The 22,079-nt window shown below is 44.9% G+C and overlaps 1 protein-coding gene across 1 annotated transcript in view; it reads right to left on the bottom strand.

The window, feature by feature from the left end:
• The window catches only part of COL27A1 (collagen type XXVII alpha 1 chain), a 247,496-nt gene that overhangs the window by 82,992 nt on the left and 142,425 nt on the right, over positions 1-22,079 (bottom strand). Inside the window, exons 24-29 of the mRNA XM_084650113.1 lie at positions 21,693-21,746; positions 20,390-20,434; positions 9,755-9,808; positions 6,614-6,667; positions 5,823-5,876; positions 2,690-2,743 (exon numbers count right to left, since the gene is read on the bottom strand). Coding sequence (XP_084506239.1) covers positions 2,690-2,743; positions 5,823-5,876; positions 6,614-6,667; positions 9,755-9,808; positions 20,390-20,434; positions 21,693-21,746 — 315 coding nt within the window. The remainder of the gene's footprint in view (positions 1-2,689; positions 2,744-5,822; positions 5,877-6,613; positions 6,668-9,754; positions 9,809-20,389; positions 20,435-21,692; positions 21,747-22,079) is intronic.

Genomic DNA, 22,079 nt, shown 5'->3' with positions numbered 1-22,079 from the left:
TCTGGCCCAGTGATGCCGAACGAAATTTCTATAACATACGGTACGTCATTCTGGGATGGGAGCGCACTAGTGCTAAGGATTTACAGAAGTTAACTGGCTTCCTGTTGTATCGCACCGGAGAGACTGAGACTCTCTTGCTTTCTCCTTGTCTAGCTCCAGCAATGTGGCCTCTAGCACCACTAGGGTTAGTTTCACCTCTAGAAAGGGGTCGTCCCCACTCTAATAGAGCAATGGTTTCCTGCCCTTGGTCTTTCTTCCGAGACAATCATTCTTAGACATCAGTAGCCATTCTTATGTTCTTATTTAATATATTAACGCAGTCACTTGGGCCTGAAGACAAGGCCTCATTGACTCCATAGCTTATCCCCAAAGCAAGTCCAGCCCTTTTAAAAGCTGAATCCATTCTAGAATCCATCTCTTCCTCCACAGCAGGAAAAACCTCTCACTGGACATTTTATACAGTAAATGAACCATTAGCCACTCTAGTTCCACTTGCTTAAAAATGGTGTTTCACCCTGCAAGATGATAAATATTCTATTAATCAGCTCTGACAGCATCAGGGCAGCAGAGGAGCTAAAAGCTGGTGGTTTGCTCTCCCAGTAGCCTGATTCATCTAGTCTAGCTAGAATGTAAGAACTATAACAAGATCCTGTGCAAGTCTGAGCCTCATGCAAACAAGGAGCGAAGTAGCACAGTCGCACACAGCTGGCTGTTGAAAGAACTGACTTGGCTCCACGGAATGGGGTTGGCGTTCCAGAATTGGAAGCTGAGAGAGAGAGGCAGTCACTTGGATCCCTTTTCTGCCCTTATATGAATCAGGGCACTGAAGGCTTACACCCCAACGAGACTGTTTGATATTCTCCAAGGAATATCTGCGGAGCCTGTGCAAGCGGCAGGGTGGGGGGTCATTCACATGTCATTGTTCATTCAGATCTACTCTGTAGTCTTTCGTTGAGGCAACTCCCAGATTCATTCACAACCTTCCTTGGAATCCATGTCTTCAGTTCCTCATTAGTCATGCTCACGGATTCACTGACCAATTCCGTTAATTCACACCACGTAACACAGAGACTCCTCAGCTCCCGAGACAACTCTTCAGAGAGGAGGAGTGCAGGAATTACAACACTAGGGCTTCCCTTAATACAAGGGTGGGGGACAAGGAAGCTAGTTTTCCCAGCCAAAGACAAAAAATTAAACACCATGACATATCTTCTGAGTGGGACATTATTTTATGTCCTCCTAGCAGTGCTTTTAAAACTTAAAACAATTCAAGGTGACTATAGCCCTGTGGTTATAAAACTTTCTAATCAGGTGATCCCATTTCATTCTACCCCATCCCAGCTGCCTGCAGAACAGATTAGCTATGGCATAGGGAAATGCACACGAGTGCTTGCTGTCCTACATTCTCCAGGCAGGCGTTGCTATAGGCTGTGGGCTGTGGCGAGGGAGAGAGAGTGGAATTTAGGGTTACTCCAGACCTAGATTGAAATATATGAAAACAAACCTTTTACAATCCTTGGAAGGAAGACCTTACAGTGACGTGATGTATTGTGCTCTTTGGGTCCTCAACAAAAACCACTCACCGCTAATGCTTTGGACACATCAACTGGACGAGGAAAATCAATCTAAGTCTGAACTGGCTTTCATTCAACATGAGCAGGAAGAACAAGTTCTAATTTCCTAACTGGCATATGGAGCTTGCAGAAATATTTATGCTATGTAATATGTATTTCTGCTATAACAAGTGATGCTATTTAATATCACTAGTCAGTTTCAACTCCCAGGTAACGGCTATCCAAAGTGAGAATAGGAATTCATGTCTCCCTTTGTATTGTGGTAACATGTAAAGGCCCTGATATGAATTGGGACCCAGTTGTGCTAGGCTGTGTCCAAGAACATGGTAAGTCACAGATCCTGCCCCAAAGAACTTTTACTCTAATTAGAGCATGACTCCAAATGCATCTTCCTCACCACCACTGCAGAACCTAGCTAACAAGTGAGACTAAACCAAGTGAGACTAAAATGGAAGGAACCTGGAAAGCATGAGATGCACTTGCCTTATTGTTACTCTGCCCGAGTCTCTATTTTTCAGCCTTGCTGGTGCTCTGTACTTTGGTAATATTTTGTGGCAACTAATTTCATAGCTGGAGTTAAGTGCCTGCAGTCATGATAGCAAACTGAAACAATCTTTATCATCCTTCAGTTAAATCACTACACACGGCCCCTCTCAGCTCATCCTCCCGCAGCCCCCAGGAAAATGAAGGCAGTGTCTCTGGTCTTTTAGCTACAGCTTTTATCCCTTGCTGAAATCCTGCATCACTGGACTGTACCCATCATCTTCACCAGCTGTGCCCATCATCCCTATGTATCTAGAAGGAAAACATGATGAGCACATTTTAGGTTCTTGGCTTCCTTGGAAATGCCATGCCAAGACACTGACCTCTAGGCAAACAGAGCCCTTTATATATTTTATCTGCATTCACTTCTTTAAGAAACCTATCTCACTGACACAACAGCAGCTTTCCTCTTCGACACTCAGTAACTCACCAACAAGAGCAACATCCCACCATCCTGATCCCATCTCCAGCCCTTAGTTATCTTTATTCCAAGGAACTAGCCACCTAAATCTCTATGTCAAAAGGTCAGAGAGGAGATTGTAAGAATCGTTACTAAGTTAGTAACTGCTTACCCGACGGCCTTTTGCTCCCCTTATACCTGGGGGTCCCCGGACTCCAGCAGAGCCCTACAACAAGAAAAGAATTTGAGAGGAAACAAATTGAAGACAAAATAAAAACACACAGGAACCAACCAAACAACAACAACAAAAGAGTAACTGCTGGATGAGAAGATGACTGTGACACACAAGGAGCAGGTATGTCAGCTGCATATTTTATGGGGTCCCTTTTCTGATTATTGCCAACCATTAAAATGATGTACTCTGTTGGGATTTGTAAAGTCCTACCCCATCCCAAACAACGTAGAAAAACAAAACCATTAAAAATCATTTGCAGGGAGTAAAATTCTATGGAATAACGAGTTTCCCACTTAAAATTCCAAAGAACTAAATCTTTTCAGGGAAATGGGGGACATTGAACTAACCTAACTTTGTAAATTATTACTGAGCCTCTGTATTAATGCATGAGAAGAACCAGAAGTGGGGGATGGTGGGAGTAGTGGGGAATTTACAAGCCTGGATGGGTTGCAATTGAGGACAGTTTCCTATCTGTTAGTTACACCTCTGTAAATGACCCCTTGTAGGGTTAGCCTATCACCAGTTCTGCTGAGGCTCAGTGAGCTGCTTTGGCCTTTGGAGATTTTTGCTGCTGAGAACAAACAATGAAATAAATAAATAAATAAATGCCATGGGTTTTGCTTAAAGAGTAAATAATAAAGGACTGTTTGGAGGTGAAATGAGCTACAGCAGTGGCCTTAATAAATATGGATTTAATATGAGGAGATAATTTGATTTTATTTCCTGGCCTTGCTGGGAAATTGGCTTACCTAAATAGGACTTCAATTTAAAAAAACAAAAACGCCCATTTGGAGAAAACATTTCATCTGGAGGAATCTGCTGGTTATTTTCCAGCAGGAAAACAAGTTATTGGAGGAGGTTATAGAGCTACACCAACGCAGCAAATGCAGCCTCAGGATGCGCCAATGCAGCAAATCTCACGCCAAGGACTCCGGAGATGCATGCTGCTTCCAGCGGGCAAGACTGTGCTGCCTTTACACTGAGTAGCACCTTACTCTGCAAGCTGCCCCATTGGCTTCCTCCATGGTGCTACTTGTGATGTCAGGTGCTAGCTACCCTGTGTCACTAAGGGCAGCACCATTGGATCCTTCCGCAATTGGCAGCTCTTTGACAAACCCTGGATTTGTGCTGGAAATGGCCCACCTTGATTATCATACGCATTGTAAGGAGAGTGATCACTTTAGATAAGCTATTACCAGCAGGAGAGTGGGGTGGGGGGAGAAAACCTTTTGAAGTGATAAACACCCATTTTTTCATGGTCTGTGTGTATAAAAACATCCTCACTGCATTTTCCACTTTTATGCATCAGATGAAGTGAGCTGTAGCTCACGAAAGCTTATGCTCAAATAAATTGGTTAGTCTTTAAGTTGCCACAAGTACTCCTTTTCTTTTTGCGAATACAGACTAACACGGCTGCTATTCTGAAACCTTCCAGTTTACCAGGATTTCCCAGGCCCTACCCTCAATGCAGCAGGTCGACCTTTCTGATAACCTGGGGGCAGCTCTTTAATTTCAGTCCTAGGCACACACTACTTCCATATCATGCTACCTCAGAGAGTCTTAAATGGCTGGAGACCAGGCAGCAGCTGTCTGCAGCTGGCAGGGAGAGTGACCAGCAGGATCTGTGAACTCTCTTGGATGGGGCAGGGCTGTCTTAAACCTCCAGAAGATAAACCCTTGGCATTGATTGGGCATTTCACCTCAGAAATCTGACTCCCAGCACAAATCAGTTAACCAGCTAGTGAAAATTCACATACATAGTGGGAAATCTGTTTCTGTGCTCCTCTCCTTCCCCTACAACTTCCTCCTTGCTCCTTCCAGCCAGCTACAGCCTTCCTTCCAGCCGTGGCAGTTCTGCCTTTGGCCCAGCACTGGCACTGGCCAACCGCATGAGACTTACCCCAGAATAAAATCCATCCTTGTGCCAATCCCTTGCTCCTCTTTTAGCTATTGGTTTACCAGAGTTGCTCTTCCAGATAAAGGGCCCAACTGGGGCCAGCTGCTCTGTATATTGCACAAGTCCCTATTCCAGCACAGGGCTCCCAAGCAGCAGCAGGAGAGCTCCCTGCCTTGCCTGGAACCCACAGCCGAGAGGGCACAGAGGGATCCCTCGAATAATGCCTTTAACAAATGAGCACAGTCCTATTTAAATGCTCAGGGGTTGGATGCAGGATTTCGGCCCATTGCATTAGACAACAACGAGCGGCAAAAGTTAGGACCCACGGGGATCCAGAGCCTCTGTTGCCTTCCAAGGATGTTTAAATCCTCCTCCAAACCTCAGGGGACTTATGAGCCAGAGCCTCTAGTGGAGATGACTCTGCAGCAAACTCTGATGGTCGCTATGTGAACACTTGCAACATGGTCACTGACAGCCAGGTTAATGCAACAATCACAGCTGCTAAACGCACACTGCTTTGCTGCCTTATTGGGCGAGCTGGTTTTCGGATACCTGTGAGCCTTGGAGACATGCTAAACGAATGCCAGATGAGTTCACCATGATAAGAAAACAAGCAAACACTGGGCACTTCGCCAAGCCTTGCATTTTTCCTGACCACACTCCCCATTAAGAGCTGAAGGCAGATGCTTGCCAGCAAGAGTCCAAATAAGCCATTTGGCACCATCTCTCTCAGCGAGACTGTGGGATGCTTCTGAGAGCTTCAGAAAACCTCCTTCCACAAGTTTGCTGAATCAGGGCCCAACAGAGCAAGGGGGAATGGCTCCTGCAATGCACTACTCAGCACCAGCCCCTCAGACTATATGTACACTTACAAAGGCCCTGGTCCTGAAAGCTGCTCTGTGGGGGTGTGGGACTCTTGCACCAGCTCAGAGCTCTCCTTTGTCTCATCTCCTCGCCATCTCATAAGTATTGGCCCATTTTAGAATTGCTTTCCATGCCAACCCTCTGTATCCCCCATGTACCATGTCTTCATCAGGTTCTCTCATTCACAAATTACCATTCAAACCCAGTGCCAACTGGAAGAGGACTGCCTTGGGTCTGGCCCATGGCACCAGGTATATAAGACACGGACTCTCTTTCCCAGTTGTTACAAGATGATTAGGCTTTACTTACTGGTGGTCCAGGAGCTCCTGAGAAACCAATTCCTCCAGGCGTTCCAGGATGCCCCTAAAAGACAAAGGAAGATGAAGACACATGGCGTGCATTCCCTAGAAATCTTTACCTACTTCCTTTTTCAGTGGGAAAAGCAGGGGGTGATAGAAGCTAGGGCAGCATCAGTCACTTGCCAGCTCAAGCAAGTTCTGCTAGGGTAAAAGACCCGAGGTCCAGGTTTTCAAGGGCTCAGCACCTGCAATTGGAGCCAGATTTTCAAAAGAGCTCAGACTATTGGGGACTGAGCAGGTATGAACTTCTGGCTCTTAAAGTCTTGGCCTAGGGCACCAACGGAGCTAGCGTCAGAGGCGAGACAAGAATCCAGGAGTTCCTGGCGCTCAGACCACTAGACTACACCTTTCCATCAGACAGGATGCGGCAAACAAGCAACACTTCAGATATTGCAGCATACTAGTAGTTAAGAGTTATCTTTGCCTCATGAAACAGACCCCACATTTGCTGACCTACAGGACATGCTGCAAAGCACCACTGGTCTCTCACGCTTTCAAAGAGGGAGTGGACCGAGGTGTAAACAGAGTGGCCAGTGTGGATAATCCTGCTAAGGTGGATAGGTAGGAATGTTTATAGTTTGATATCAAGTTAGTCAAATGCCCATCCCACCTCCACGCAGGCAGGAAAAAAGTGGAGTTATCCGCGTTTACCCGACAGACTGGCAGGAGCTGTAATTTCCCATGGAGATGAGGAGGCCGTTAGTCAGAGAGTGAGCGAAAGAATGCAGACTTACTCCTTACCATCGACCCCTTGACTCCTGGTGGGCCCGGTGCTCCGATTGTGCCTCGGTCACCCTAAGAAAGACAATGGCGCACAAAGCACAGCAAGTAATTTTGTTAATGAGCATTATGAGCTAATGGGTGGGACAATACTGTGGTTGAAAAATCATGAAGCATCCAGATAGTCTCAACTGCTCCTGCTGCCTTGAAGTTGCAATAGCCGGTGAATAGTGCTGAGCTTGACAGCTACTCCCTTCTGACACTGTAGCAGTGAGTGGACTGACAGTGGCCCCTGGTTTGTCAGCTGAAAATGACTGTTTAGTGCGAAGAGGCCACCAGGTTACAGCCGCTGATATCCCACAAAAAAAATTACAGTAAGAAATTCACAATTGGTCACGTGTCTGTAGCATCTCAAAGCATAATACAGCAGTTTCATCAATTCTCAGCACCCCCGAGAGGTGGGTTTTCATTATCTCCATTGAAAATATGGGGAAGTTGAGGCACAGGAAATGCAAATGACTCACTCAAGGTCCCATAATAGTCCATACCAGAGCTGGGAACAGAACCCAGAAAGGTATATCCATACTCCCCATCTGAACTGCTAACCCTTCAGGAGTCTCACCCGCGCTGCATATTGCTGCATTTGGAGCAGCGTGGGCCTGAAGGCTGTGGAGCTTTGGTGGGGATTCTGAATAGGTGTCACTATTAATGTTGAGAACATGTTTGGAAATTAAGTCCAAGATTTTCAAAAATAGATTGCAAACGTTTTGGGGCAGGGCCCATCTTTTTGTTCATTGTTTGTACAGCACCTAGCACCAGGGGTTTCTGGTTCATGAACCACCAAAGGACAAATAATAAATAATAATGCTGGGTGCCTATGCTTTGCAGAGTCCAACTTGAGACACCTTAAAGGGGTCTTACGGTCAGAAGGGGCTGAGCCTCTGCCCTCTAAAACCAGGCTTTTTGTTTTTGTTTAAAAAAGGAGTCTCAAGACAGCACCAAAAATTGAGGACTCCAAAAATCACTAGTCATTTATGAAAATCTTGGCCTTAGAGGTTTATGCTATCACATAGAGACGTGTCACCTCTGTTCAATATATCCTTGGCTTCTCCATATCATGATAGCTGGAGATACAGAAGGCCAGGAGTCTTATAGGTGAGTTATAACTCTTTATCAATATTGCATCACTGTACTTCTGCCTGAATCTATGGTGAAGTGATGTTCGATCCACAGTTCTAACAATAGGTTTATGATTACTCCTGCCTGGATGGATTGGCAACACATGCAGTGACTATGATCCTCAATTGGTAACACACACCTAAATTCACAGTGTATGTGTGCACACTACTGGGGTCAGGGGGATGAGAAGGAGTTACAAACATACTGCCATGTAGTAGATTACACCCAAAATCTGACCTTCCTTCCAGTAGTTAGACTGTATTGGGAAAATGTCTCCTGGATTCTAAATATCTATTAAACACAAATCCAAAGAGGCTCTTGTCATTAGCTGGACCTTGTGAATCAATTGATAATGGCAAGCTTTCTTTCTCAGTGTATGGAGTTTATTAAAGACCTGTTAGCTACATTGTTCTCTGACAGTAGTTTGATTCCATTTGCTTCAGCATTACATTTTGCAACTTTCTGGATGGAGATCGCCGACACAGCTGTGTCAAATGAAAGCATACTTCCCACTTCATTTAGTGCACAGTAACACAGTAAGCGCTAAAATGGAATGCCAGCTGGAATTATGGCCAAGGCTTTGATGTGATGATAGTCACTTTTTGTTATCAGTAAATTTGCCTTGGGGGAGAAGAAAAGATCTGGTACAAATTTCAGCTGCACCGAGGATTTCCTAATGCAGATTTTCATAAGACAGCCTGAGTTTGTCCTGACACTGATGTAGCATCTTATTACAAATGCTAAATTCCATCGTGAAGGCTGGTTTTGAAATTAAGACACTCCACTCGAACTCAGCAGACCTGGGTTCAATTTCTGGCTCTTCCACAGACTTTCTGTGTAACCTTGGGCAAGTCACTTAATCTGTGCATCCGTTCCCTTTGTATAAAATTAAGTTAGCAACACGTAATTTTCTTCCACCCTTTGTCTGCCATGTCCATTTCAACTGTAAGCTATTTTTAGGCTAGGATTGTCTCATACACTATGTGAATGTACATCATCTACCACAGTGGAGTCTCTAGGTTTTAGTGTAATATAAGCAATAAAGTTTGTCCCAAGACAACACAACAAACAGAATGATGTCCTGCCACCACGACTTTGTCCCAGAGGACAAAAGTCTAAGGAGCAATCATGAAAGGGGTGAGGGTGCAGTATAATGTACCATTTTATATTTGCATTAACCTTACGGCTGGACCTCTAGCATGCTAGAGGTGTTAGCATTTTTAGAGTGTGCTGTGCAATAAGATGGTCTTGCTGACAACAAAGAGAACCTGAACTCTGTCTACTGTTTATACATCATCCATGTTCTATAGCTAATTAATGTAAATGGTATTAAGACTGGCGTCTGCTTAGTTCCATATCTACAGTACTGTGCTCCCTTTGCATCGGAGATTTACTAACAAATCCTGAAGGCCTTGCTCAGGCCCAGATCCTATGGCATTCATGGGGAACTCTGCATGGGCACAGGGATATGCAATGCAGGGATCAGGTTGCAAGCTGCACTCCCATTTGCTTCTGCTTTGTCAGAGGTACAGAATGAAGGACCGGGCCTCACATTCTCAGAGATGCGGTGACATGATCAGTGATGCTGATGCACTAATGAGGTGAGCTCAACCTCTCTTTGAGTCACAGTCTTGGGAGGGGAGGCAACGTTTGCCAGAGGAAAGAGAGTTGGGAATGTTATTTATGGGCTTCTCACAAGGCTATAAATGAATGCGCGAAACTCCTCTCCTGCCCGGCAATAATTCCTATGTTCAAAAAATTTGTGACTGTTCCTTTAAAGGAGGAACGAGTGGCAGTCCCTAAAGTGAAGTAGAACATAAGTTTCTGACTGGCACAAGGCTAACTCATCACATCTTAGAATTGCAACATTCTTAATGGCATTCTGAGTTAAGAAAACTACACTGTTAATGTTAAATAATTTCACATACTCCCTTCATTCTCCTCCCAAATATAACAGCCGATTTGTTTGCAAACCATTCCTACCTTCTCTCCCACTATTCCAGGTTCCCCAACTGGACCGATGAAACCCATCAGACCCTGAGGAGAACAGAAGAGTGCAATTAATTTTCTGCTTTATTTCCACAGAGAGTAAACAATGTATTTGATTTTCTTTGCTAGTGGAATTAGCCCAGTGTCCTTTGTACGCTGTTCAGTAGTTCTTATTGGCTACTACAGAGGGTAGCGACATAGGAGTCCCTAATTCAACCAGCTGTTTCTGCTTTATGAGACAGTTGGAACTTTAATGCTAGCACCTACGAGAGCCACAAAACACAATACCAGGAACAAATTACTGACTCAGCCAACAGCATTCGACAGCAAGGCCTAGTTTATGGAGGGTTTTATGTTGCTAACATTTCCCGACTTTGCTTCTGTCAGCACAATTCTGCCAGGGATATCAGTGGGGGAAGAGCCAGCATAGACAAGACTCTGGTGGCCACCAGCATTTTAACCATCATATTGTGTAGACATGGCTCTGGGTTAGTTAGGATTAAAAAGTCAGCAGCTGCTTGGAGCCCTGTCTGACTAATGTTGCCATTCTAGGAGCAGCATGGTTGGGATATTTATAGAGAATAAAAGCTGGAGCAGATGCAATTGGACGGGTTAACAGAACCGTAGATTTGTCACACTAATAAGAAACCTTCTTGAAAAACGAACCCAGACACAAGATCTTTGGGAATGAACATCATTTGGGATGATAAAGAAACAAACAGAACTGCTTTTAATTATGAAGAAGAAAATGGCTACAGCATAAAGGTATAAACTAAAAATTATTGAGATGCTGTTCACGTTTTCTGAGTAAAATAGACCCTCCCAACTCAGTAAAAGCTTTAGAAACACAAGGAACATTTTCTAGTGGGTTTGCTTTAAATGGAACACTCTATTTTCTCTCTTATTGCAGGGCTGTTGGAGCAGCAAACCACCTTGTCTCTCATCCTGGCAAGCTTCGATACTGTGTCTTTTTTCAGAACGCATAACTGAAGGGATTCATCTCATGTTGAACCGCTTCACAACCTGCCAATAGCTGGCATCTGTGGTGTGAATGAAAGCTACTTTCCAGCTTGTATGGTTATAGACAGAGCCTTGGCTGCTATTGAGAGGCAGTTGCTGAGCAAGTCTTGCCAGTCGGTGTCAGACCATTCTAACTGAGTTCCTTGGACAGATCCCTAATGTGGTGTTAGATGCCTCTATGGAGCTTAAAACTGTTTTGTGAATTTGAGACTCTCTGATCTCTCACACACATGCCTGGTGGTCCACAGAGCTGAAACATATGGAAAAGGAAGCCGTAGGGTGCTGGGAGAGAATTTAAAAAAATGGGGATTTCCTAAGCCAGTAAAGAGAGGAGGAACAAAAAATGAACTGGCCCATCCCGGAAATTCTGCACTTCGAGATGGGGTTCACAAAGAGAGCAGTGGACAGTCCCAATGCAGCTCGACAAGAGCTTTCTTTAGTCCTTTGTCCTCATCCCACCCGACGTGAATGAATGTCTCCATAGCACCATGTTTAGATAGGACTTTTTAGACGTACTGATGTTCAGAGATGAGCACAAACTGCAAAGTTTGGATAAAAATTTAAAGTTCAAGATCTGGGGTTTTGGTTTGATCCATTATGAGAACAGAGGCAAGACACGCAGTTCAGATCCAGATATGAACTTCAGAAGCTCCAGGACCATCTTGACAGTATTCAGGAACATGTTAAGGAGGCAGCATGCACCAGTGAACTGAGAGCCAGGAGACCTGAGTTCTGTTCCTAGCTCTGCCGCTGCCTTGTTATGCAAACCTGGGCAATAGTCACTTAACTACTCTGCTTCAGTTTCCCCAGCTAGCCCCCATATTTCCCACCTTTGTGAAGCACAGTCACATCTGCAGATGCCAAACACTATGAACTTTGGAAGTATTATTAACTCAAAGGCAGTCTCCCCAAATGTTTAGGCTGGTATTGTCAGGTGATTTTGAAGAGGGTTATTTGGGCAACACTGCCTTCTCAGAATCCATGTCAGGGTTAACTCACAGCAACACCCAGAATAAATTTCAAAGTGTGTGGGGGAGGGAAGAGTCACTATTTTATTCACAAGACTTACATTTATTAGCCCGCCCTCCCCCCGCCGCCGCCCCCCCCCCCCCACCACCACACACACTTTTCTTTTCTTTTTTAAAACATTCTACTGAAATGTCAGGGAAAAAATCACTAGGTTTTTCCACCCCTGTAAATTCCACTTTGATGGCATGGGGCATTTTCAAATCACCTATCAGTGTTTCAAACCCTTCATTCCCAGCAGAGGAAAGGCAGGTAGGCTCTGCTCCTGCAGTATACCTTCTCTCAGTCCACTTTGGTGTCTGTCTCCAGCAAGTGATGGCAGATATCTACAATCTCTCACTCTTTACAGTTCAGTTTACCTTTGCTCACTGAGAGAGCATCAAGTGATACCACCCGGTTACAAATCACAGTCAGTGCAGTCGGCTTACAGGTTATGCAACTTCCACAGGAGCCAAAAGTAATCATCCTCCATGGAGTCACATCCAGTGGGAAGAAAGGGGAAAAAAGAGCCGTGCCATGTAGTAAGGAAGAAGAGCCCTTGTTATGCCTGTGTTTGAGACTCAGTACTGTGGCTATTCAGAGATGTCTAACACTACAGAGGTCTCTCCACTGACTTCTGCTGATTATCCTGAATGCCCCCATGGGCTATATTCTTTTAAATGCAAGGAGAGTAGCTGCCACAGGAGCTCCTTCCTGAGGTGCAGGATGGGCCTGTATGCGAACATCTGACCTTGGATTACACTCAGTTAGGCCAATCTCTAGGCAGGGCCAGAGGTCAAACACACATGCTCTTCCCGACGTTCTCACTCACTTGGCAGGTTGGTGCAATTGTTCATCATGGTCTGAAACTGGGAGTGATGTCTCATTGAAAGTGGGTTATTAAGATGCCAGCTGGGGAAAGGTGGAGAGCATATTGGAAGCGATTAAGCCTGGAGTGAGATGCTATCTTTAGCAATTTGTCCAGCAACGACTTGCCAGGAGACTGAGACGTGATCACGTCATGACGCAAACCCAGGCCAAGCCAAAACGATGCCTACCATCCAGGACGCACAGCTACCCCCTCGGAATCAGGATGTTGCCAGCCATTCCTGCAGCTCCATGGAAGAGAGGAGGAAACACAAACTGATTGTAAAAGTATCATTTTACTAGGGATGCGGGGGGTCAAGCTCAGTCACATGACTTTAGGAACTTGCATTCTCAATGATCATGATAAAGCAGGCTATGGAATGAATGCTTGTATTGTAAGCTCTTTGGATCATCTTTTTGTTCTGGGTTTGTACGGAGCTTCACACAGTGGGGCCCTGGTTTTGACCAGGGTTCTAATGAAGGACTGCAATACACATAAACAGATAAATAATAATACAACAACAAGCCACAGCTGGACTCAGAAGAAATCCTGGAACTCAAGTTTGATGTTGTTTCCAGGCTGTTGAACTAGCATCTCTCACAAGAGCCAGCATTCTCCTCAGCAAGTATTTTAAAATGCTCCCAGCCATAACCTAGATCAAGGAACGTAATTGAAGGAATTCTACTGCACTAGGACGCATATCAGAAAGAAAAACCCAACACCCATACTATGAGACATAGAAAGGTGAAGCCGTGTTTATTCTAATGGCCAATTAAGAAAAAGCCTGAACTGTTCAACACAGGAACACAGTGGTGGTGAAGGTAAAGGCGTGAAAATATCTGACCACTAGGTGGCACAGTCAATGGATCAATTCTCTTTTCAATCAGACCCAGGTACAAATACATAGTTGATAACTATTAGTTATTTTCTGACCCTGGACACAAGGCCATAAACACAAAGGCTGGTCTTCTAGCACAGGGTAGAATGACCAAGCAACTTAAATGAAAAGGCATGTAGGCTGAAAGCTACTGTAAAAGGTAAAAAGTCAAATGTTTCTCCGTTTTCTTGAAAACCTAGTGATTTCAGAGCCTCTCCCGCAGGTGAAAAGGCATATGAAATTCAGAGGCTAATTAAAGTGTGTCCCACACAACATTATAGGCACCTGCAATAAACAAAGCTATTGACACTGTTGAAAGCAAGGCCATTTTAGAATATTTCCTAAGGGCTGGGTACACAGCCTTCCATGTCAAAATGGATGCCCACCATGGAGCGCCAATTTACATTATGGGAAGTCTTTATGAAAAGAACTTAACAGGCTGGCAAGACTGAGAAAACTGAGGAAGCCACTCGCTGGGTCAGCTGGATGTTAAATGTGAAAAATGTGACATTTTCTGTTTCCTGGCCTCCCGATGTGAGCCATTTCAGTGCTATAGTGATGGGCTATTGGAACAGAAACTCAGCATTAACCTTGAAGAAAGAGTTCAAAGCAGAGTACGAACAATATGTCCCCATGGGATCCTATTTCTGTCACAAGTTCATCATCTCAGCCACCGGGCAGTGGCAGATGCATCATCACGTACATTGCAAATGCAAGCAGGCAGGAGACAAACACTTCACACTTCATTTTCTGTGGCAGAATGGGTGAAGTAATGTGGGTTGATTCTTAGTATAGCATCTAGCTCCAGTAAGAGTTGTAGAGAGATCTCTATGGTGGTGGCATATGTTCTCATTTACAACTCAAGGGAAGACATCATTGCTTCATGTGAACCTAGTAAGAAGAGGACTGTGTGTAGCAACATAGCTAAATAGAAGAAGCAGAAGACCCAGTGGTGTAAGATGTCCCTCTGGCTTTTGCAGCCAGTTTACTATGATGAGCTAACTTTAGCTTGAGAGATACTTTTGAAAGCATACACGAACAACATAGTTGTGTCTAGGCAAAATAAAGTCCCATTGAGTTCATCGGGGTATCTGAAATCAGTATGAGGGCTTGGCTCACAAAGCTCTTTGCTGGCCAAAATGTGACTGAGACACTGAACAGAACACAGGAAACAACAATACGTGCCTTAAAATATTACCAAAAGAGCCAATGATGGCAGATACTGACCAGCAGAGCCATGGGAGAAATGTAGACCTAGATTGCTGTCACTGCTACAAAATGGACCCAGTGTAAAATATTTTTCCAACCTCCCAGCAATTGCCATGAAATCAAACATAGCAGCAAACACAACTTCAAGGACCATGCGTAATAAAGCACATGAAATCCCAGCAGCAGTGGCTGCATGGTTAAAGTCCCACAGTAACCAGTAAAGAATGTAAAACATTTACACTGGATGAGTTGTTCAGTATGTCCTGGCTTATCATGCAGCCCCGTTACAATTAAGCTTGTCCCCTTTGCTGCAGCTTGGCAATGAATCATACACCATTTGAAAAACCCAACCAACAGCAGAGCTCAGCATGAGCACGTGCTCACAGGCACAGAGTGCCCGCCAGTTGCTCCCAGCAGGAGCCAATCACTGGCCCCTCGTGTTTCACTGGTTCGTTAGAACTGAAAACAAAACAAACGGAAGCAGAAAGGAATGGAGGGTAATGTACAATAATCCCATTTAGATGAAAGAAAGGGAAAGTAAAACAGTAAATATCACTGATTTGGGAGGCCACTCTAACCCGCACTGCATGACTTGCATTGAATTTTCTGTGGTTTTAACTCTCTGCACACCAAAGCACCCCACCCTCTGCCTTTAGAATTTTTGTGCTTCACTTTGAGCACTGAACAAAAGATGTGTTTTGACATGTTGACCAAACACCTGGTCTCACAAGGAAGATTCTTGCACTGCAGTGTTTGTAGACCTGGAAGCAAAGGGCCACACAGCTCAGAAGCACTAGTTCCCCAGAGGAATGATGGTGCAGTGGTTAGGGTGCTACTCTGGGTCTCAGGAGACTTGGGATCAATTCCCTGTTCTGCTATTGACTTCCTGCTTGACCTCAGACAAGTCACAATCTCTCCATGCCTCAGTTCCCCCTCTGTAAAATGGGGATAGTAGCACTGCCCTGCTTCCGAAGGGGTGCTGTGAGGGTAAATACATTTTTACCCTAGCTCAGATACTCTGGTAGTGGGAGCCACGTAAATACCTTACAAGGAATTTATACCTGGATGTGGGTAGCCACTGACTCTCAGAGACAATTAGATACAAGTCAGAGGCACGGGACTGATGGAGATGGGACTAAGCCAGACAGTAAAGAGCTAGGTTAGCTGTCTTGACCTCAAAGTACTCAGAAATCTTAACAATACTCAGGGAAAGCTGATAATTAGAGAGGGGTCTGCAACAGGCACAGAATCTTCACTGTTGGGTCTTCAAAGGTCAAGTGCACAGCGTCACTGTACTCTCCCCATGTGACTGGTAAGTAGCTGAACATAACGTTCAACAGGATGCACTGTAACCGGATAGCAATTAGTTATTCTTTTGTTAAAGATGAGGGGAGGCACTGAAACCTTGCTGCTGGAACAGAATCTGCTCCTTGTTAAGAGCGTAGGTCGTTCGCAGGCTCTCCCTGCTGCTTCTGCTGACATGGCTGATCATTAGTCTTTATGGTCCCCAGCACAAGGCAGGCAGGGGGGTCTTTGCCCCTGAGGCACCTTTTCCCAGTTTGTTATTCTGTCTCCTTCAGGGGGAAGGCAGGGGTCTCCTCGCCTCTGGTGTCGTCTTGGCTTGGTTTCTGCCTCTGGCATGGACACGCAGGCAGTTCCCATCCTTGGGGCCTGTTTTCACACAGTTCAGTAACGAGGAAGGCTGGTGTCTTTGCCCTTGTGGTGTCTTTGCTCACCCAGTTTCTGTCTCCACCTGCTGGCAAGGAAGGGTTAAACCGTACAGATCCAGGTTGGAGGGAGTGGATCTTCCAGCATCCAGAGCGCAACCTCTAGTGACTGTCCTGAGTCAGTTTCTTTGCAATAGAGATGTAAGGAGTCAGGGGCCACCCTACAGGTTTTAAAAATTCCCAGCAAGTAACACTGGAAAGCTTCCCAAAACTCGCATGTTTGCTTAAACATACGGACCCGAAAGCAGAGTGCTTGAGCCTAGCGAGGAGATGTATATGTGATCTTATTTCACACCACCACGCTGGCTGCTTCCAGCCAGAGGCAGTTGCTACCGAGTGCCTAGCAGCAACTCTGAAAAGCTGCATCGCTGTCACAGAAGCTATGGGGGCCTCTCAGACAGCACCTTTGCCTGGGAGAGGCAGGAAATGGGGAAGATCAGATCTTTCATGGGCTGGAAATCTGGGGTATAGTTTTTTTCCCCCATACCACTTCCACCACAGCTCTATGAAAAATCCCCAGTATTGGCTTGCCCTGACCCAAAGCTCCAAATGATGCTATTTGGAGGGGGAAGGAAAGAAATACTCTAAGCATTGTCTAGCAAAGCTGTGCTAGGAAAGGAGGTAATTTATCACAAACCTGGTGTGACGTTTTTGTTATAATGACATAACTGGTAAGGAAATGGAATTTTTTCTAGACAGAGACTAATTGAGTAAAAATAGTACAGCCAGCTTTCAGATTCTTGTACTGGCTTCAGTATCAGCAGAGGCCAGCTGTGTTTTCTTTTCACTGAATGGGGCCTATAGTTTTTATTCAGAGTCATCCTTGAGGGACTTAAGGAATAATAATCATGATCCTCTGTCCTTCTGCACTACCTTCCAGCTGAGGATCTCAAAGCACTTTCTAAATATTCATTATTATTTGCAATACAATAGCACCTAGAGTTCTCAATAGATATCAGAGCCCAGAACATGTAGAACTAGAGCTCTGCAAATCCATGGATATCTGTTTTGTATCCGCGACTCATTTTTGCAGATCGGATGTGGATACAAATTTTGGGTCCACGCAAAGCTCTAGGTAACTGGGTTCAAAAAAAGAATGAGAAGTTCATGGAGGGTATGTTCGCCAATGGCTATTAGCCAAGGTGATCAGGGGCACAATCCCGTGCTCTGGGTGTCCCTGAGCCAGAACAGGATGACAGGGGATAGATCACTCAATAATTGCCCTTTTTGGTTCATTTCCTCTGTAGCATCTGGCACTGGCCATTGTCTGAAGATAAGATATTGGGCTGGATGGGCCATTGGCCTGACCCAGTATGGCTGCTCTTATGTGCTAGAAGCTGTACAGAGTAAGAACTGAGAGCAAGAGATTGTCCCTGCCCCAAAGAACTTACACTCTAAATTGATTACATGTCTTACTGCCACCTGCAGTGGGGGTTACCCTTCTCATCCTGCAGGGGTGAAACTGAGACACAGAGAGTTAAAGGGAGTTGCCCAAGTTCACATAGCTGGTTGGCAGCAGAGCAAGAATGAACCCAGGTCACTTGACTTCCAGCCCAGTGTTTTATTTGATAAGATCAACCTTTCCTATTTAAATTGCCTGCTAATACAATTCAGCATTTTGTGTTCCTGTAGGTTCTTCCTTTAGTTTAGTGAAACTTACAGAGAATGGAGAAGTTTGTGCACTGAGAGGATTTTGTTTTATTGTTTATTATTTCCACCTCCCCATAAGCCCCATTTAATTGTTTAAAAACAAACAAATGAGTGATCTTGTTGAAAGAAACCGAAATGACACTATCCTAAGCACCTCTGCTTCTTCTTTGTGGACCAAATATTTATTATTTCAAACATTAATAAATAAACAGATCATGCTTCCAGGAAGTGGTGAGCATTCTCTACTTTCATTGAAGCCAATGCGGGTTGTGGAGTGATCAAATTACTCTGTATTGATCCCTGAGTCTGAAGAAAATTCTGTAAAAATAAGGAATAAGGAGAGGCCCCTGAGGACGAAAAGAATACAGGGACAAGGAGGGCAACCATTTTCTGCAACACACACACACATTTGGTGTGAGCTGCAAGAGGTGGTAATATTAACGATACATCAGTGGAGCTCAAAGCATTTTACAAAGGAAGTCAGTATCATCATCCCCGTTTTTACAGATGGGAAAACTGAGGCACAGAGAGGGGAAGTGTCTTGCCCAGGGCCAGTGGCAGAACTGGAAATAGAACCCAGGTCTCATGAGTCTCAGTCCAGTGCTCTGTCCAATACACCTCCATGTCTCCCAGCATTGTTTGTTTCCACTGTTTTTATAATCTGCTTGAAAATGTCTTTGAAAAGAAGCCATTGAAATGTATTTGGACTCAGTTTGTGCTATGCAAAGTTTGCTGAGATATATAAATCCCTTAATCTGCCATAAAAAATTAAGACACTAACAGGGAACTTTAGCCTCTGGATATAGGGCTGGTATCTGTGTGCCCTAAACGTGTCCCAGATGCCCCGAAAACGAAGGGTATACAGTAGTTGCAAGCTTTGCGGCCAGAGGCCAGCTCAGAGTTTAAGGTAAACAGTCTTGAGACATTATATCCCTGAAGTAGCAACAAGAACAGCAGGAGGCTGACTGATGTCCCCAGTTTTGCAAGGGCCTGGTGGTTATACTGTGTTAGTTCGATAGCGTTGTAGGCGTGCATGGTGCTTTACGGAGAACTAACTAACCTTTTCAGTGGAGCTTGCAATCTAGCCAAATCCCTGAGAAAGTCTTGCTAGCACTGACAATTGCCCCTCGTGACACTAGCTTTTGAACATGCTTGGTCAGAGAGCTATGAGACAAATGACCTCCAGCTGTTGGATACATGAGAACAAAGATCCAGGGAGGCTGGAAAACAAAAAACAAACAAACCAAAGACCTTGACTGACAAGCAACGAAAAGCCGGCTGCCAGGAGAAGTTGCACGTCCCTCTGCCAATGGCTGGTCAGCCTCTCAGTTGCTCTGGCCAAATCAGCCGCGTCCAGCTCGATGTGGTCATGTGGGAATGAGAAGAATGTGTCGGAGGCTCTGTGGCTGCAATTTCAGGGCTGGTCATGGATAGGTAGGTTGGTTTCGATCACACAAAGACGGGGAACATTTGTTTCATTTCCCCTGAACCCTGTGGTTTCCCTGAAGCCTATGGAGATGATGCATCTTCCTATGTTTCCTAGTCAGCACATTCTCTTTTATGGTGCAATGAAGCAGGGCTCATCATTGTTCTATTGTTGCCAAAAGCATGAACCTGCAAGATGCTGAGTGACCCCTGCTTCCACTGAATCCAGAGGGATTCGAGGAAGCGCAGCACCTCACGGGTGGGGTCAGTACAATACTGGACCAGGCAGGCAGTGAGGGGGTGTTGACTGTGTAAAGACTCAAGAAACTGATGATTATTTCTACCAAGTTTGCATCGGGGAATAGCCTTAGTATCTGATTTGTATCTCCTATTGGGTCTCGGGTGCCTCAGGGCAGGAACCCATTATTTTGTACAAACTGTCCGCAGGGTGCCATGTGCACCTATAAATACCACTGACAACTTCTGGACATCTGAGAGCCACCCACTGGGTCACCGATGCTCTGAGGCTGAGCTAACTGGATCTGGGCTTAGTGATGAAAGAATCCACTTTGTTGGGAACCAATGATTTTGCAAGAAAAGTAGGAATAAGGAGAGGCCCTTGAGGCGAAAAGAATACAGGGGCAAGGAGGGCAACCATTTTCTGCGACACACACACACACACACACACACCCACCCCCCAATACTATTTCGTATATTATAAAATCCCAGTGTTTACAAAACACCTGATCTTCAGTGAACAGGTCAAGATTCTGCCCCAGTACCAGGGATGCATGGGGAAATGGGTACATGCGAGACACTCAAATAGACAAAGAAAATAAGGAGTTTACCTGATCACCAACTTTTCCTGTCCGCCCTGGATGTCCTGGCTCACCCTGCATTGAGATGGAGAGAGGTATCACAGAAGGCTAACTCAGTGCTGCTTTGTCAAAGGTCTTTCTCCAAAAGGGTTAAACTCCTGGTGCCTCAACTGCAGCACAACAGGGTTAGTGACAGGCGTCACTAAATGTTTTGGGTGAGCAGTGCTGGGTCTCAAATACTGAGAGTTCCAGCACTAACAAGCCTTGTGCTATGACACTGCACCAAACTGGTGCATCAGCCCACTTTTTAATGAGATCAAGCCTTCAAAATAGGTACTGCCAAGCTGTCTACGTTTTCCAAGAGTCTGTTAATTTGGAACGAAGAGTCAGAGTCTGTGCTAACATGACAGATGCACTTCTGTGGCCAGATTTTCAAGAGAGCTCAGCTCCCATTTGAGCACCAAAATAAGGAACCAGATTTCTAAAAGCTCAGTATGTTGGGTGCAGAATTCTTTGGAAAACTTCAGGATCAATCGTGGGTGCAGTGCACTTGAAAATCCAGCCTCTGGTGGTGACTTTGATTACTTACTGTGATCACCATTAAAAAGTCAACTTCTTACAATCGTTCAGAGAGCATGGCCGGAGGATGGAGAGAAAAGCACAGGGATGTACATAAGCCCAGACTGACCAGGGAGAAGGATGGACTGTGGAAGAGTTGGTCCAGGGAAGTGTCTGAGTAACTCAGGACAGGCTGTCTAAAAGACAGTCACTGCTAACCTGGTGTTGTCTCTGGGTCACAGCAGCTGCATTTTCTCAGTCAGCAGATAATGTGACTCCAGATGTGCTGCCAGAACAGATTTTTGTTATTTACTTGTTTAAAGAGCTGCCTTTTTTTTTTTTGCTGGGGGTGGATATTGTGAAGCGCAGGCTGCTCTTGGAATAGCTCCTCCTGCTGCCAGTGAAACAGCAGAGATAGGAATGGTTAGCATGGTTTCAGAACAAAAAATGGAGAGGCAATGGAAAAACAATTAAACAATTTAATATCAAAAGAGAAACACACTTGTTTATAATAAAGCGTGTGGTTTAAAAATGCACAGTCATTCTTCCACAGAAACCAAGCTGAGGCCGAGTTTCCAGAAGCCGAAGACAAAGAAATGCAGAGAGAAGAGCAAATCCTCACTGCCCAGTTTCATTTCTATGATGGAAACTGGAAGCTTGACACATGTTAAATGTGAGGGGGTCTTGAAGTTTCACTCCAGTCTTGAATTCCTCTTCCCCCTGGCTCCCACCCCAACCCATCAGCTCTCTGGTATGAACACCCCTCCCGCCTTACCTTTGGACCATCAGGGCCATGTTTTCCAGGAAATCCCTTCCTGCCAGGTCGACCCTGAAACGTACAAAGGATGATGAATATAAAAGGCTCAATATTGTCTTTGCTCCCAGCTGTTGCAGCTGCCCTTGATCACAGCAGCCACAGCCTGTGTGACCTGATGCAACTTACAAATAGAGCTGGGTGACATTTTTTTGGCAAATAATAAATTTACTGAAAAATGCATTTTAGGGAGCACTGAAACGGTCTATGAATTTGGGTCAGAGTCAGTGAATAGTTTCCACTGACAAAAAAGCCCCTAAAACCAAAATTTCAAACATGGCGTTTCGAATAGTCATTCAAAATGTTTGACCCGAATGAAGGAGTTGGTTTTTTTGCTTTTTCATTTCA

The sequence above is a fragment of the Lepidochelys olivacea genome, assembly GCF_965140295.1.
Source record: "Lepidochelys olivacea isolate rLepOli2 genome assembly, chromosome: 16".
NCBI classification, from domain to species: domain Eukaryota; kingdom Metazoa; phylum Chordata; order Testudines; family Cheloniidae; genus Lepidochelys; species Lepidochelys olivacea.
This window is presented reverse-complemented; position numbering and strand designations above follow the sequence as displayed.